Genomic DNA, 12,593 nt, shown 5'->3' with positions numbered 1-12,593 from the left:
ACAAAGAAACCAATTTAGATGGTAACAATATTCAATTGTGAAATCAAGGCTAGCCTACTCAAATACCAAATATTATCCCAAAAACATAACTCATGACAATTACTTTGCAAGATCAATATAGACATATATCCATCCTATTAAGGATAGCTGAAGAGATTGCCAGATTGATATCTCACAGTGTCACTCTTTTGGGAAAAGACTAATATGTAAATCCTTAAAAGTTGAACCTATCTAAACACAAAGCAAACTCAAAATACCATTCTAATTGGAAAACAACCCAGATTTACAAAGATGGAACGCCAAAAGCAAACCGACATCCAGAGTTCAGAATTATTTAGCACCTCAAAATACTTGAAAATACTTCTTAGCTTCTGCTGTCTTGCCAAATACTGATGATTCCAAGACCTAAAGAAAACAAAATTTACAAGGTGTATTTATTTGATTAGGGAATGTTACTAAGCTCAATATAATAGAGCATGTATAATTTTCAATAAAGAATTATCTAAAATCCAGGAGCAACAATTTTGACATTACCAATTGACTTAAGCCCTCGAGGAGTGGAGACTGGATATAGTAGACCTTAATATCTTATCCCCGACTATCGATCTCAATTTCCTAATAAACTCTTCCCTGGTTGTTTTCTTTCCCTACAAAATCACCAACAAAGGTAAGCAAACATTTTGAACACAATACACATTCATAAAAGACGTGCCAGCAGTCAGCACTCAGCATACCCTAAGAGACTCATATAAGATATGCACCAACTTCATGTCATCAGGAGCTACTTTATCCGAAATAGCTTCAAACAGCTTCGAGAAAGGCATCCAAGGGGATTTAGGAGCCTTAGAAGAGCTTGATCCAACACACGGAACATTTTCAACAGACATGTGCCCCTAAAACTCATTTTTAGCATATAATCAGGTAAAATTATGCTTTAAATTAATTACCACATGAAGAAAACTCACCAATTTGCCGGTAGAGGAATCTACTTGCACGGGTCCCTGAGGATCTTCGGTTGTTACCCTTGTTGGCAAATCCGCCTTACTTTCCTCTATAATTGGATTCCCTGTGTAATTAGGAACATGGTGATAAAAAACAGAAAATTGGAAATTAGGGTTTCTATTTCTTTGTAGCATGCTTGAATAAGTCAATTCAAAATGGTTCGGGCCAATGAACTGCCCTACCAAGTACAACTTTCCATGTGAGTAATTATGATGTTATAAAATAGGATGATAAAAGTGAGTGAAGTTGGAGTTGGATGATAGGAAGACATGAACTACTACTACCTTCGTTGATTGGGGACGTCTTGACAGTGACAGCATATTCAGGATAAATATGAGTATTCATATTCATGTTCCAAACAATATAATGATTTGGATTATCCAGATTATCAACTCCACTGTCAAAGGACTCGTCACTTGGATAAAATTGTTTAGATCCAGGTAAAACAAGTTCCATATTTCCCAATATCACTCGGCATAATATCATGCATCTTATTCCTTTTTCGTCAACATCACAAATGCTACCACTGTCATCACAGCATAAAATTAAAAACTCCACAAAAGCATATATATAAAAACTTTTAAGAATACTAAAGTTTCAAAACAACATAAAGAGCTAATTTGTACCTGTTGTAGGCAGAGCCAATAGCTGTAAGGTGGACCCCATACCCATACCTTCCAAGTTTGGGCCCGTCATGTCCGAGCCCATAAACAACAGTGCTAGAGTTTGCATCTGTAGAAGATACAAACCAAGCATATTTCACATTTGCATTTCCACGAATCTTTTGTGTAATTTCAAGTTGCTTCTGAAAAAGCTCTAGCTTTGATTCCATAACATCACCCATACATTTCTTGATATCAACTATATCAACTTTCAAGGCGGGATTAAAGTCCTTGATAAACATATTTCTGACAGTTTCCATGTTCAAATTATTGCATGAAGTTGGAGAAACATCTTCATCCATTTGTTTGCAGCTATCATTTATATTGTGTTCAGCTTTGACCCTCTTAATATTTGACCCTTGAACATTTGACTCGCCCGAGCACTCCTCAAAGTTATTGTTACTTAGTCCGTTAAGATCAATCTCGACATGCAACTTAATTTCAGGAGTCATAGAAGACTCTAATTCAACAAGTTCTAAATCATTCTGTACTTGATGACTTTCATAGCTAGAATATGATTCAGGGAAAAAGCAACTACTTTTGTCATCAATCCACGCTATAGGTTTCTGTACACCAGTTTTCAAATCTACTTCAGTCATATGTAACATATCTAACAGTAGATGACGCCCGTTAAACTTCACTTCGATTGCTGACTTCTTTGCCAAAAAATCTTCCTTGACCAAGTCAACAACATCTTGGGAAAAGTCATTCCATTGACCGTCTTGAGAGAAAAGCATATGTTTGGGTGCTCCACTTTTCATAAAATTTGAGTAGTTTTTGAGTAAAGTTTTTCTAGATGAGAAACACTTTGACTTACAGCTTTCATGTCTCTTTCTCTTCCCGGCCCTGTTCAATAGTGGGCTGGGCTTCAGAGCCAAATTCTGGTTGCTAGCTCTCACTACTTGAGATATTCTTTTCCTTTTAGGATCAACAATGATCCTACCACCATCGTCTGATACTTTCACCAACCTTGATGCCATTTCTCTACAAAGCTAAACTGTATTTACACTAAAACCTAAGAACCACCAACCGGGAGTAACCTACGATAATGAAAACAAGGGATTGAAGAAATTGCAAGTCCTGCGTAAGAATTGAAAAAAAAATAGCAATCAGATATCACCTCACGCGTTACATTCAAAATCAGATGAGAATTTCTTACAGAACATGAAAACAAAATAAAATTGACAATACCAATGTACTTTTGAGAGATGGTTCCTCGCCTGATATGATTTGAAGCAAATTCCAAATCATATAAAGCATAATAATCCCACTTCTAATCCATTAATCCTTATATTAATGAAATTCACCGACTATAAATATAATCTTTTCTTTTTATCGACAAAAATATTTACACCATGGACATATTGACCAACCAGGAGAAATCTTGCTTTACAAGAAACAGGGGTTATTAATTACAGATACAATGATAACCTTATTAAGTAAATATTTATTTCAATTCATTCCCTCTATCTAAAGATTATTATTTCCTTTTAGTTGATAACTTGCCTAAGATTAGATTACCTTCTTTATTTAAAGTAAAGTACACAGTCGTGGTTCCGGTAAATTACGGATTCCATCCTTTTAAAAGTTGAAATTGCACGAATCATTGTTTCTTTCAAAATGTGAGCCCCCAATAATCAAAAAACTTAAACTTCAGCAGGCTGAGATACAAAAACATGCTCAACAGCCATTGTAGTTCAGGGAGCATACCAATTTTAGAAACGGCTTCCCTTCTGCATATTGTGGCCATTTCCCTTCTACTGCTTGAGATTGACAAATTTCTTATCTTTATCATTAAGTAATTACAGCTCTAACGAGTACTAGGCTAAAAACAAAAAACATGTGTCAGAACTTGTAAAAAGATACAGTTAATAGAACATTGTATCTTTTCCATTAAAAATCTATATATTATCACACATGCATTACTCGTTTCCCAAGTAGTTAAAACATAAAACATTTTGCAGCTATCAAAAGCATCACTAGGGTCTAGGGCTGTAAGCGAACAGAGTCGACCAAGGCCTTGTTCATCTTCATCTATTAAGCTTCTATCTGACAAGTGAACGGTTCACGAACACCTAACCGAACGAAATTTCTTGTCGTGTTCATTCATTAAGAAAATGAATTTGTTCGTAAACGGTTCACGAACACAAATGAATAACCATAAATGAACACAAACAATCTTATATTTAATTTCGCTAACTGAGAATGATCAGTGTACTGTCAAAGATTCGATCCGGCTACCAAGTTTGTGTTCGTGTTTCTTTTAACATTTCATATTGACATGTTAACTTACATATAAGTTAATCACATAATACTTGTATATATTTGTTTTAAAGCAACAGTTTTGTTTAAAAATACATGATAAGATTAGAAAAGTCAATTAAAAAAATATTAAAAACCTTTAACGAACAACCATAAACAAACACAATTGAACGAACACGGGCTATGTTCGTGTTCGTTCATTTAGTTAATCAAACTAAACTCCTTGTTCATTTATTCCTGCCAAACAGTAACAGAAACGAAAAGAAATGAAAACTTATTAGCATAAAAGCATTAAATTCACAAATTTTAATCTTCCAAACCCTAGAAACATCTTACACAAAATCAACCACGTATTTGTTAATCAATTCGTAAAACCTAACGATTTAGTAACGGATCAAACCAGAGCGTCAACAAACGACATAATTCAACACCGATCTGTTAAAAATGAAAACCCTAGAATCGGAAAGAAACATATTATCGATGAAAGGAACTCACCAACACGAGAAGAACTGATCGGAAGCGTTCTGCTACACGATCAATAGCAATCGATTGATAAAGAGTCGTAACTAATTCGTTGATTTTGCGGAAGAAATCAAAGTTGAGGGTTGAATTTTGGGGGAGAGAGTACGAAGGACTTGTAAAGATAGTGACGTTATGAAGAATTTTGTGTGTGTGAACCGTTTGGTTGAACCCAGCCCACTATGGGGTACCGACAATGCCATCATATACTGTACCCCCATTCATCTCGCTATCAGTTACGCATCATGATTCACCTTCTCGTATTCGGTCGGGACCACACTCACTAACCTTATGGTTATTCACATCTGTAACATTCGTTAATTTTTCAAACTCAAAAACTCGACATGTTTAAATTTGAGATCTTGTAATTTCTTATTTTGATAGTTAACCTTATTTTACGTATTTTATAATTTAATCAAAGTCTGGAAGTTAAAACTGTCAATTTCTAAGCTTTCTGCGAAAACTTGTTCTTTGCGTAATCGCATGATCAAATTTAATAAATTTATCATTCATCATCTATATTATTATTTTTATTACTAGGCTATTGACCCATGTACTATACGGGTGGAAATTAGTAAAAATGTCAGGTAAACATGTATGTTTATTTATTTAAAGATATATACAAATTTGTATTAATATAAACAGATAAATTTACATATATATATATAAGTAAAATCAGTTTCTAAGTAATCATAATTTTGAAAGAATGATTAATTTATATTTATATAACTCTTAGTAAAATAAGATATTATTATACTATAAATAATGTATTTCATAAATAGTTAATAAAAAAGAAAAGTGATTCAGAATTTGAAAATAATACTAATGCAATAGAAAAGAAACAAGTCGCCATCTTTATTCAAACCACATAACTGATCCCAAACCGAATGACCAAAATTTGATTTTTTTTTTTCGTCCCATACTATTGAAAAAAAATAAACTTAGGGTTTTGATTCATAATAAAGAGACAAGTACAAATAGAAAACGGTTGGGTGAAGGGAAGCATCTGTCAATTGGGGTGTGTGCTCGAAAAAAAAGAATAAGTCGGTTTTTAAAATAGTCTAAGAAAACAAGTGTTTTAAGGCTAATAATGACAATTATTAATTAGTTTTATAAGAGAGTCAAAACTTTTTACGGTGAACTAGCAATTTAGTTCATTCCAATTTAAATTTAAATGAATGCAATACTTATTAATTACTCTTACAATTCAACTTTCTTTAATTATCTATAAATCGTAACCGTCTTATGTTTTAACTTTACTTTAATTTTCATTTAGTGATATAAATCACTTACTCTATAACAATCATCTAATATTACGAATAAGTTTCAGAATATAAAAATTATTGAATTTAACATAATTAATGTAGCATTTCGGATTTTCTAAACCCGTATTCGTTTGCGTTTAACCCAACCCGGAATATTTGGGGATCTTTATTAAAAATTAAAAATCAAATATTTATAAGACTTTAAGTATCTAATATTCACTTTAGGCCCTTCATACTTTAAATGATGTTCAATTCTTAATTTATGCATAAAAGATTCATTATTATCCAATTCTCAAACTACAAGGACTAAAAGCGTCAAAAATCAAATTCCTCTCATTTTGGCCGGAGCACCACGTGGTGGGGTTAAATGCCATGTAACGCTCATGGTCCGAACAACTCCATTGATTCGATAATTCGTTAATTAGTTGAGTCAGTTAAATGCCATATACACGCTCATGGGCTTAAAAACTCAGTTGTTTATTACACGTTATTTGAATTGGGCCATCAAAATGCCATGGAACGCTCATGGGATGCCAATTCACAAACTTTATGTTGCTTTATTTAGTTGGGCCATTCAAATTGTCATGGAAAGCTCATGGGAAGTCAACTATTTTGATATGTTTTGTTATTTTATTCTTGGAAAATTTTATAAAACATTATTTACTTAAATGCATCAAACTTATATACATTATTTTAATTCCCGACTCGTCCTCGAGTCATCACTTGGACAATTCTATTACACTTCTATACTATTCCACATCAATTCATTTCCACAACTTACCCATCATCTTATAAGGTTTCATCTTTGGTCCTCATAGAATGTCTTTCCTAGGAATCAATCATCGTAATCAACATCGTTCACCTGCTTCTCGTGATTGCTGTTCGACTACTAGAATCGACAAGGAGTTTGCTGCTGTATTTCGTTAACTAAACGACCGCCAATCTCGACAAAACCAAAAATACGCCAAACAAGAAATCTTATACTAACTCATATCTGTTAATTTATATATTATTTAACTCATTTTTTCTTATTTATATCCATATTCTCAAACTATAAATTTATAAGTGCATTTAAATCCTTACCCTCAATTTTAACTATAAATATTTTATTACTTCCTGTCCTTCCTTAACTTCATGTTAGTTTCCATAACTTACTTTCCACTTTATAAATCTTTATTATTAAAATTCAATTATGGTAAACTTTATTATTATCCTCTAAATTTAATTTTTATTTTTAAATTAAAAATCATCCATTATTTAATTTAACTTTATCATTAAATTTACTTTTTGATTAACTCTCCATAGGAATCCATTTAGTGATTAAGTTTCGTTATTTAATTGAAATTAAACGATGGTTCATAAATAGTTCAACTCCCCACTTTGATTTTTGATATATATTAAAATTTTGAACATTTTAGTGATGAATTCGTAGTTATTAGAACACTCATTGTGGTTTATGCATTTCTAGCCTCGCGTTTATTTTGTATACTTCACATCTTATTTTTGGAATCACTATTAATTTAAAATTTGTTATTTACTTGAATTAAAAAAAAACCACGAATTCCCAATTTAATCTAATTTAATATCTTCAATTACATACTTTATATTTTATCTAATTTTAAAGATTTAATTAGAATAGGACTATCTCGGTGATTCGGAAATATCCGCTTCCCAGTTTAATCAATTAACAATTTAATTCAAATATGTATATCTTCACATTTTCATTAATATTTAAATTATTAATTACTAACTATTATAATATTTTAGAATATCTTAATCGAATTAATCTAATCTCAAAACCACAAACTTGAAAAGCTATGACTTCATATTAACTTCTCAAACTAATCAAACTCGACTTATCAAAATTTTTGTTAACTATACTCTCGATCGTAAGAACTTCATTCCTAAAGAATGTGATCTTTAAAAATTCCGCATACTATTAATTATTTTAAAGATTTGTTGTAAGTTAACTTTTTTGCATTTTATCGCCTGAATAAAATTCCTTTCATCAAGGTAGACTTATTAGAATCTTGTACCTATACCTCAATTCCTTAGTTTCGATAATCACGATTCATAAATAACATTTATTTCACAAAATTTGTTTCTTTCATAAGCAAAAGATATTTTAGAACTTACCTTAATTTATTAATCAGACTCGAACATTTATTAAATATCTCTTGAATTTAAAAATTTTTCAAAACGTTTGCTTCTTTTCAAATGATGGTTTTAAATGTTTTATAAACCACATGATGTAACGGATTATGCGGACCATCCGACGATATAAGTAATTATGGGTCGACACGTAATCACCAAAGTCATCGCATGGAAATCATAATACGTACAATTGTGTGTCATGATTTAGAACCTAAGGTAGCTTGGATAATGGTACGAATGTTGAAATGATAAGGACATGGTGGATACGCCGCTGGTACATCCTATATATAAGTGCCCTTATCGGATTATCATTTGAAGCGTCGCTTCGGTTATTAAAAGTTCTATGTCATGATATTTTCGTTAAAAGTTGGAATTGTTTTCAAAACGATGATGTTTTGGTTTTCCTTAATTTCGGAATGAAATTCCCTAAAGTAGGGGAGACTGTAACATTTCGGATTTTCTAAACCCGTTTTTCGTTTGCGTTTAACCTAACCCGGAATATTTTGGGATCTTTATTAAAAAATAAAAATCAAATATTTATAATACTTTAAGTTTCTAATATTCACTTTAAGCCCTTCATACTTTAAATGATGTTCAATTCTTAATTTATGCATAAAAGATTCATTATTTATCCAATTCTCAAACTACAATGACTAAAAGCGTCAAAAATCAAATTCCTCTCATTTTGGCCGGAGCACCACGTGCTGGGGTGGCCTAGGCCCACCACGCGGCGCTATGGGGTAGCTGATCAGATCATTTAAGTTTATTTCCTTTCCTAGTTCGTTTTTTGCCCGAAATCGCTTATTTTAGGACATAATCGAGTGAATTAAGCCCCAAGAAAACTAATATAACTAAAATACATGTCCATATACATAACCCTTGATCAAGAACGGAATCTACAGCTTATTTAAACTATTTAGTCATTAAATACATATTCGGTTTCCTAAACGAGTAGATTTACTAAATATGGTTCGTTTTTGATATTCCTATATAAACAACCCCTGATCTCATGCCATAAGACTTTACATAAACCCTAGAGGAGCCTTCTCAGCCATCCTACCTCTGTTCATCATCATTCTTCTCGGTTTATGCTTATATCGTTGAAGACATACTCTTAGACGTTTGACTTTGCATGCGTGTGGACCGTTGATTCATCATACCTCCTAATTCTTTCACTTTTCGAGTAAGTTGTAAACATAGGAATCATTCATATATATTACTACTTACCTAGTCAATAACCTTCAACCAATTTCGGTGGTTGAAGGGTGTTGACTGGTCAAATCCTTTAAAACTCGTTAAAGGGCAAAATAGTCAACTAGTTTGACTTAACATTTTCTCATACTTCTGGTTGGATTCAACGTTCGGTCCAGAAGACCTTTATTCTCGTAACGAAATTTTAAGGCTACTAACCAAAACCATACTTTTAACTTGCTGTTCGGATTCTGGTCAGTACCATCTCGCTTAAATCTTAAAACAAACATAACTTAAATTCTAAACGTCCGTTTGGGTTGATTCCAGTGGAAACAAGTTCCTTTTTACTTATATTACCATATCCTAAAGTCTCAGATTCTGAATTGTTTATATCGTTTAACATGTAGTGGATGTCTCGCTTATTCGTTAGCTCACTTATTCATATTTATATTCGTTTATCTTTAATCTAAGGCGAGTTTATCATTCCCCTATTTTACCAACTTTTCTAAACGTTTTTGGGACATATGCGTATCTATCCATATTTCATACTATATATATATCAAACAAATGCATACGTATAATTGTGAGTGACTTCATCAAATATACGTGTTACATGCTTACTTGTGTTAATATTCATTCATTTGTATATTGTGTTAATATTCATTCATTCGTATATTCGGAGGGGTCCATAGTATTCCTATGTATTGGGTGCTCATGCTATTGACCAACGCCCGATTCGCTTGGCAACGGTCTACATACTTGTTTATGGTTTGATTATATTTACCGCTTTTATCACGTTATGCTTATTTATATTGACATGTAAAACTGGTGATATTCTCACTCAACTTTATGTTGACAAACTCTGTTTTCTACGCATATGCAGGTTGCTTGAAGTTGAAGTATGGACATTTAGAAAGACCTTAGGGTTTAATGAAGACATACATGGATTTAATTATTTAAACTTATTTATTTACTTGAATTGCTTTGTTTTTTATTTGGATATTGTTTGTATTCTTTAGATAAAATAATTAATTAGATATTTGGATATTGTTTGAAAAGCATATTTTCTAATTATTAGCTTATTTAACCATTTATTAGGATTTAAAAAGAATAATGATTTAAACCGTTATTAACAATCTATATATTATATTATTATGTCATAAGCACAAGTTTAAATAGCCTCTCATAAAAAAAATTTTAAGTTTACAAAATTTGAAAAAATGTTTCACTATCTAAATACTCGTATATATTTTAGGGTATTCCAAAAATCGGAATGGGTCAAAAATTGACGAATGTCACACTTTACAAAATCATACAATAAGAACATGAATTATCAATTTTATCAATTATCTCATATAAATAACAAGGGTCATGAAAATATTCGGATTAAATGGGTCATAGGTTATAAGATATAGTAAAGGGGTGTATTCAATAGAAGGTTTTTTTAATTTAATATATAATTATTTTATAGTAAGAAATTTTAAGGTTTTAGTTATTTATAGAAAATAGTCAAGTTAACCAATAGGAAAGAGCCATGTGCCCAAAAAGAGTCTTGCTTTAATATAATATATATAGATAGACATATAGATATAGATTTCTGAACTTGATTCTGAGTCGTTGCAAAAGAAATGGTTATGTGTTAAAAATAATTCAATTTAATTACTTATAATTTAGATCGTTCATAAAAAATATTAAAAATAATAAATGATGTTTTAAAGATCCACCTTGACTATATTAATGCATTTTAAGATGATTAATGCATTGACTATGATTTAAAGATAATTAATGTATTGACAATGATTTAAAAATATATCTAATGGCCATATGATATAAGTTGACATTCAATATGAATTTATAATTATTTAAATATGAATTAAATCTAGGAATGCTTGATATTTTATTTTATTTTTGAATTATTTAATCGTGAAGAAAAACAAAAAAGTGCTTGTTATAGGGTTGAACCAATAAAAAGAGGCCATGTGTCCAAAACTCTATTGTTTTAATAGTATAGTTTGATTATTATTATTAGTGAATTAAACTATTCATTTCAGGTTATTTAACATTATTTTCATATGTGCAAATACTTGAATCTATATTCAATTCATTGTTTACGTGTGTAATTGTTAATTTGACACGTTGAACCAGGTATGTTTAGATAAATATTTTAACATGTAACATAAATAATTATGATCATCTTAAATTAATTTTTATCATAAGTATTTTACTTGGCATCTTTTATTAATAGAAAAACATCTTTCTAGCATATTCCAAACATAGTTTTCTCTTTCAAGACTTACCTACTTAACCCCCTTCTAATCACAACTAAAAATACCTTTCATTTTCATCTTATTTCATTTGCTCATTCATCTCTTCTTCTCTCCCTAAAACATTCCTCCAAGTAAAGTTTTAATTTATGTTCTTCGTTTTCATCATATTTTCTTTGTTCTCTCTTATTTTTCTTTTATAATAGTTCTAAAACCATCATATAATCATGTCAAGGATCCCACATAATCCGTACACCATGGTGTGTCTAGTGTGGAGGAGATAAAGAACTAAAGATTGGCAGATGATCTTCAATGGTCACGCCTTCAAAAGTTCTTACATTCTTGAAGTTTTTGTTTTGTTTTAATTTATTTTAATTCATGAAACATAAGGATTTTGATAATACTTGACAAAACATGTAACATCCCGAAATTTCATAGGTAATATTAATTATATTACTTATAAATAGATGGAAAGTTTACTCGGGTTATCAGGAAATAAATAACAGAATAGGAGTTGGTATGAATCGGGCTAGTGTTGGGTAATGGATGCGGGTTGTGGACTTGGATTATTTGAGATGGGTTAAATGAGAATGGGATTTAAGGGATATAAATATCCCCTAAACCCAAAATATCTTCATTCTCACCCTACACCCTAAAACTCCTAACACACACATTCTAACCGATCAAGATTCGGAGCCGAGACCCGAGATTTTGTTGATAGATCTGAGTTGGTAAGGTAAGAACAAATCCAACAAAGCTAATATTACTGAAAATGGTTAGGATTGGATGGGTTAACCGGACCCGAAACCCAAACTGCCCAAATCGGACCCCTAAAACGTCGATTTTAGGCCGATTTGATGGTTGGGATTTGTAGGCGCCGATCATACGATTCCGTGGGTACCAAAATCGAGTTATTTGGCTAAGAAACGAAGGATTTATGGGCAAACAGATCTGCAGCGCGATAACTTCGCCTGCAAGATTAAGTTCGCCTGATGAACTTCGCCTTCAAGCGTAACTTCGCCTTCAAGCGTAACTTCGCCTAAGGTTTAACTTCGCCTGAAGCCAAGTTCGCCTAAGGTTTAACTTCGCCTGAAGCCAAGTTCGCCTAAGGTTTAACTTCGCCTGAAGCCAAGTTCGCCTAAGGTTTAACTTCGCCTGAAGCCAAGTTCGCCTAAGGTTTAACTTCGCCTGAAGTGAAGTTCGTTTAGAAAATAAATTAAAAGCGATAAGTTAAAGTAAGCTAATACTAGGCCACCAGATTAGATCAGACGAGT

At 31.8% G+C, this 12,593-nt stretch overlaps 1 protein-coding gene across 2 annotated transcripts; it reads right to left on the bottom strand.

The window, feature by feature from the left end:
* Positions 1–205: 205 nt before the first annotated feature.
* Positions 206–4,509, bottom strand: LOC143594309 (inactive poly [ADP-ribose] polymerase RCD1-like). Of its 2 annotated transcripts, XM_077073646.1 has the most exons (8): positions 4,422–4,509; positions 3,375–3,489; positions 1,629–2,744; positions 1,287–1,528; positions 966–1,066; positions 735–893; positions 535–647; positions 206–405 (listed from the first exon to the last, which is right to left on the bottom strand). In XM_077073646.1, the coding sequence occupies exons 3-7, from the start codon at positions 2,642–2,644 to the stop codon at positions 543–545; spliced, it is 1,623 nt and encodes a 540-aa protein (XP_076929761.1). In that variant the 5' UTR covers positions 2,645–2,744; positions 3,375–3,489; positions 4,422–4,509; the 3' UTR covers positions 206–405; positions 535–542. The 2 variants fall into 2 exon arrangements, with proteins under 2 accessions (XP_076929761.1, XP_076929760.1); XM_077073645.1 differs by lacking the exon at positions 4,422–4,509 and having other exon boundaries at positions 3,375–3,703.
* Between the last annotated feature and the right edge of the window lie 8,084 nt (positions 4,510–12,593).

The sequence above is a fragment of the Bidens hawaiensis genome, unplaced genomic scaffold (genome assembly GCF_021521415.1).
Source record: "Bidens hawaiensis isolate Kalapana, Puna unplaced genomic scaffold, B.hawaiensis_p1.1 tig00043457_1, whole genome shotgun sequence".
Lineage (NCBI taxonomy): Eukaryota > Viridiplantae > Streptophyta > Magnoliopsida > Asterales > Asteraceae > Bidens > Bidens hawaiensis.
The sequence above is the reverse complement of the archived record's forward strand: the minus strand, read 5'-3'. Positions and strand labels throughout refer to the sequence as shown.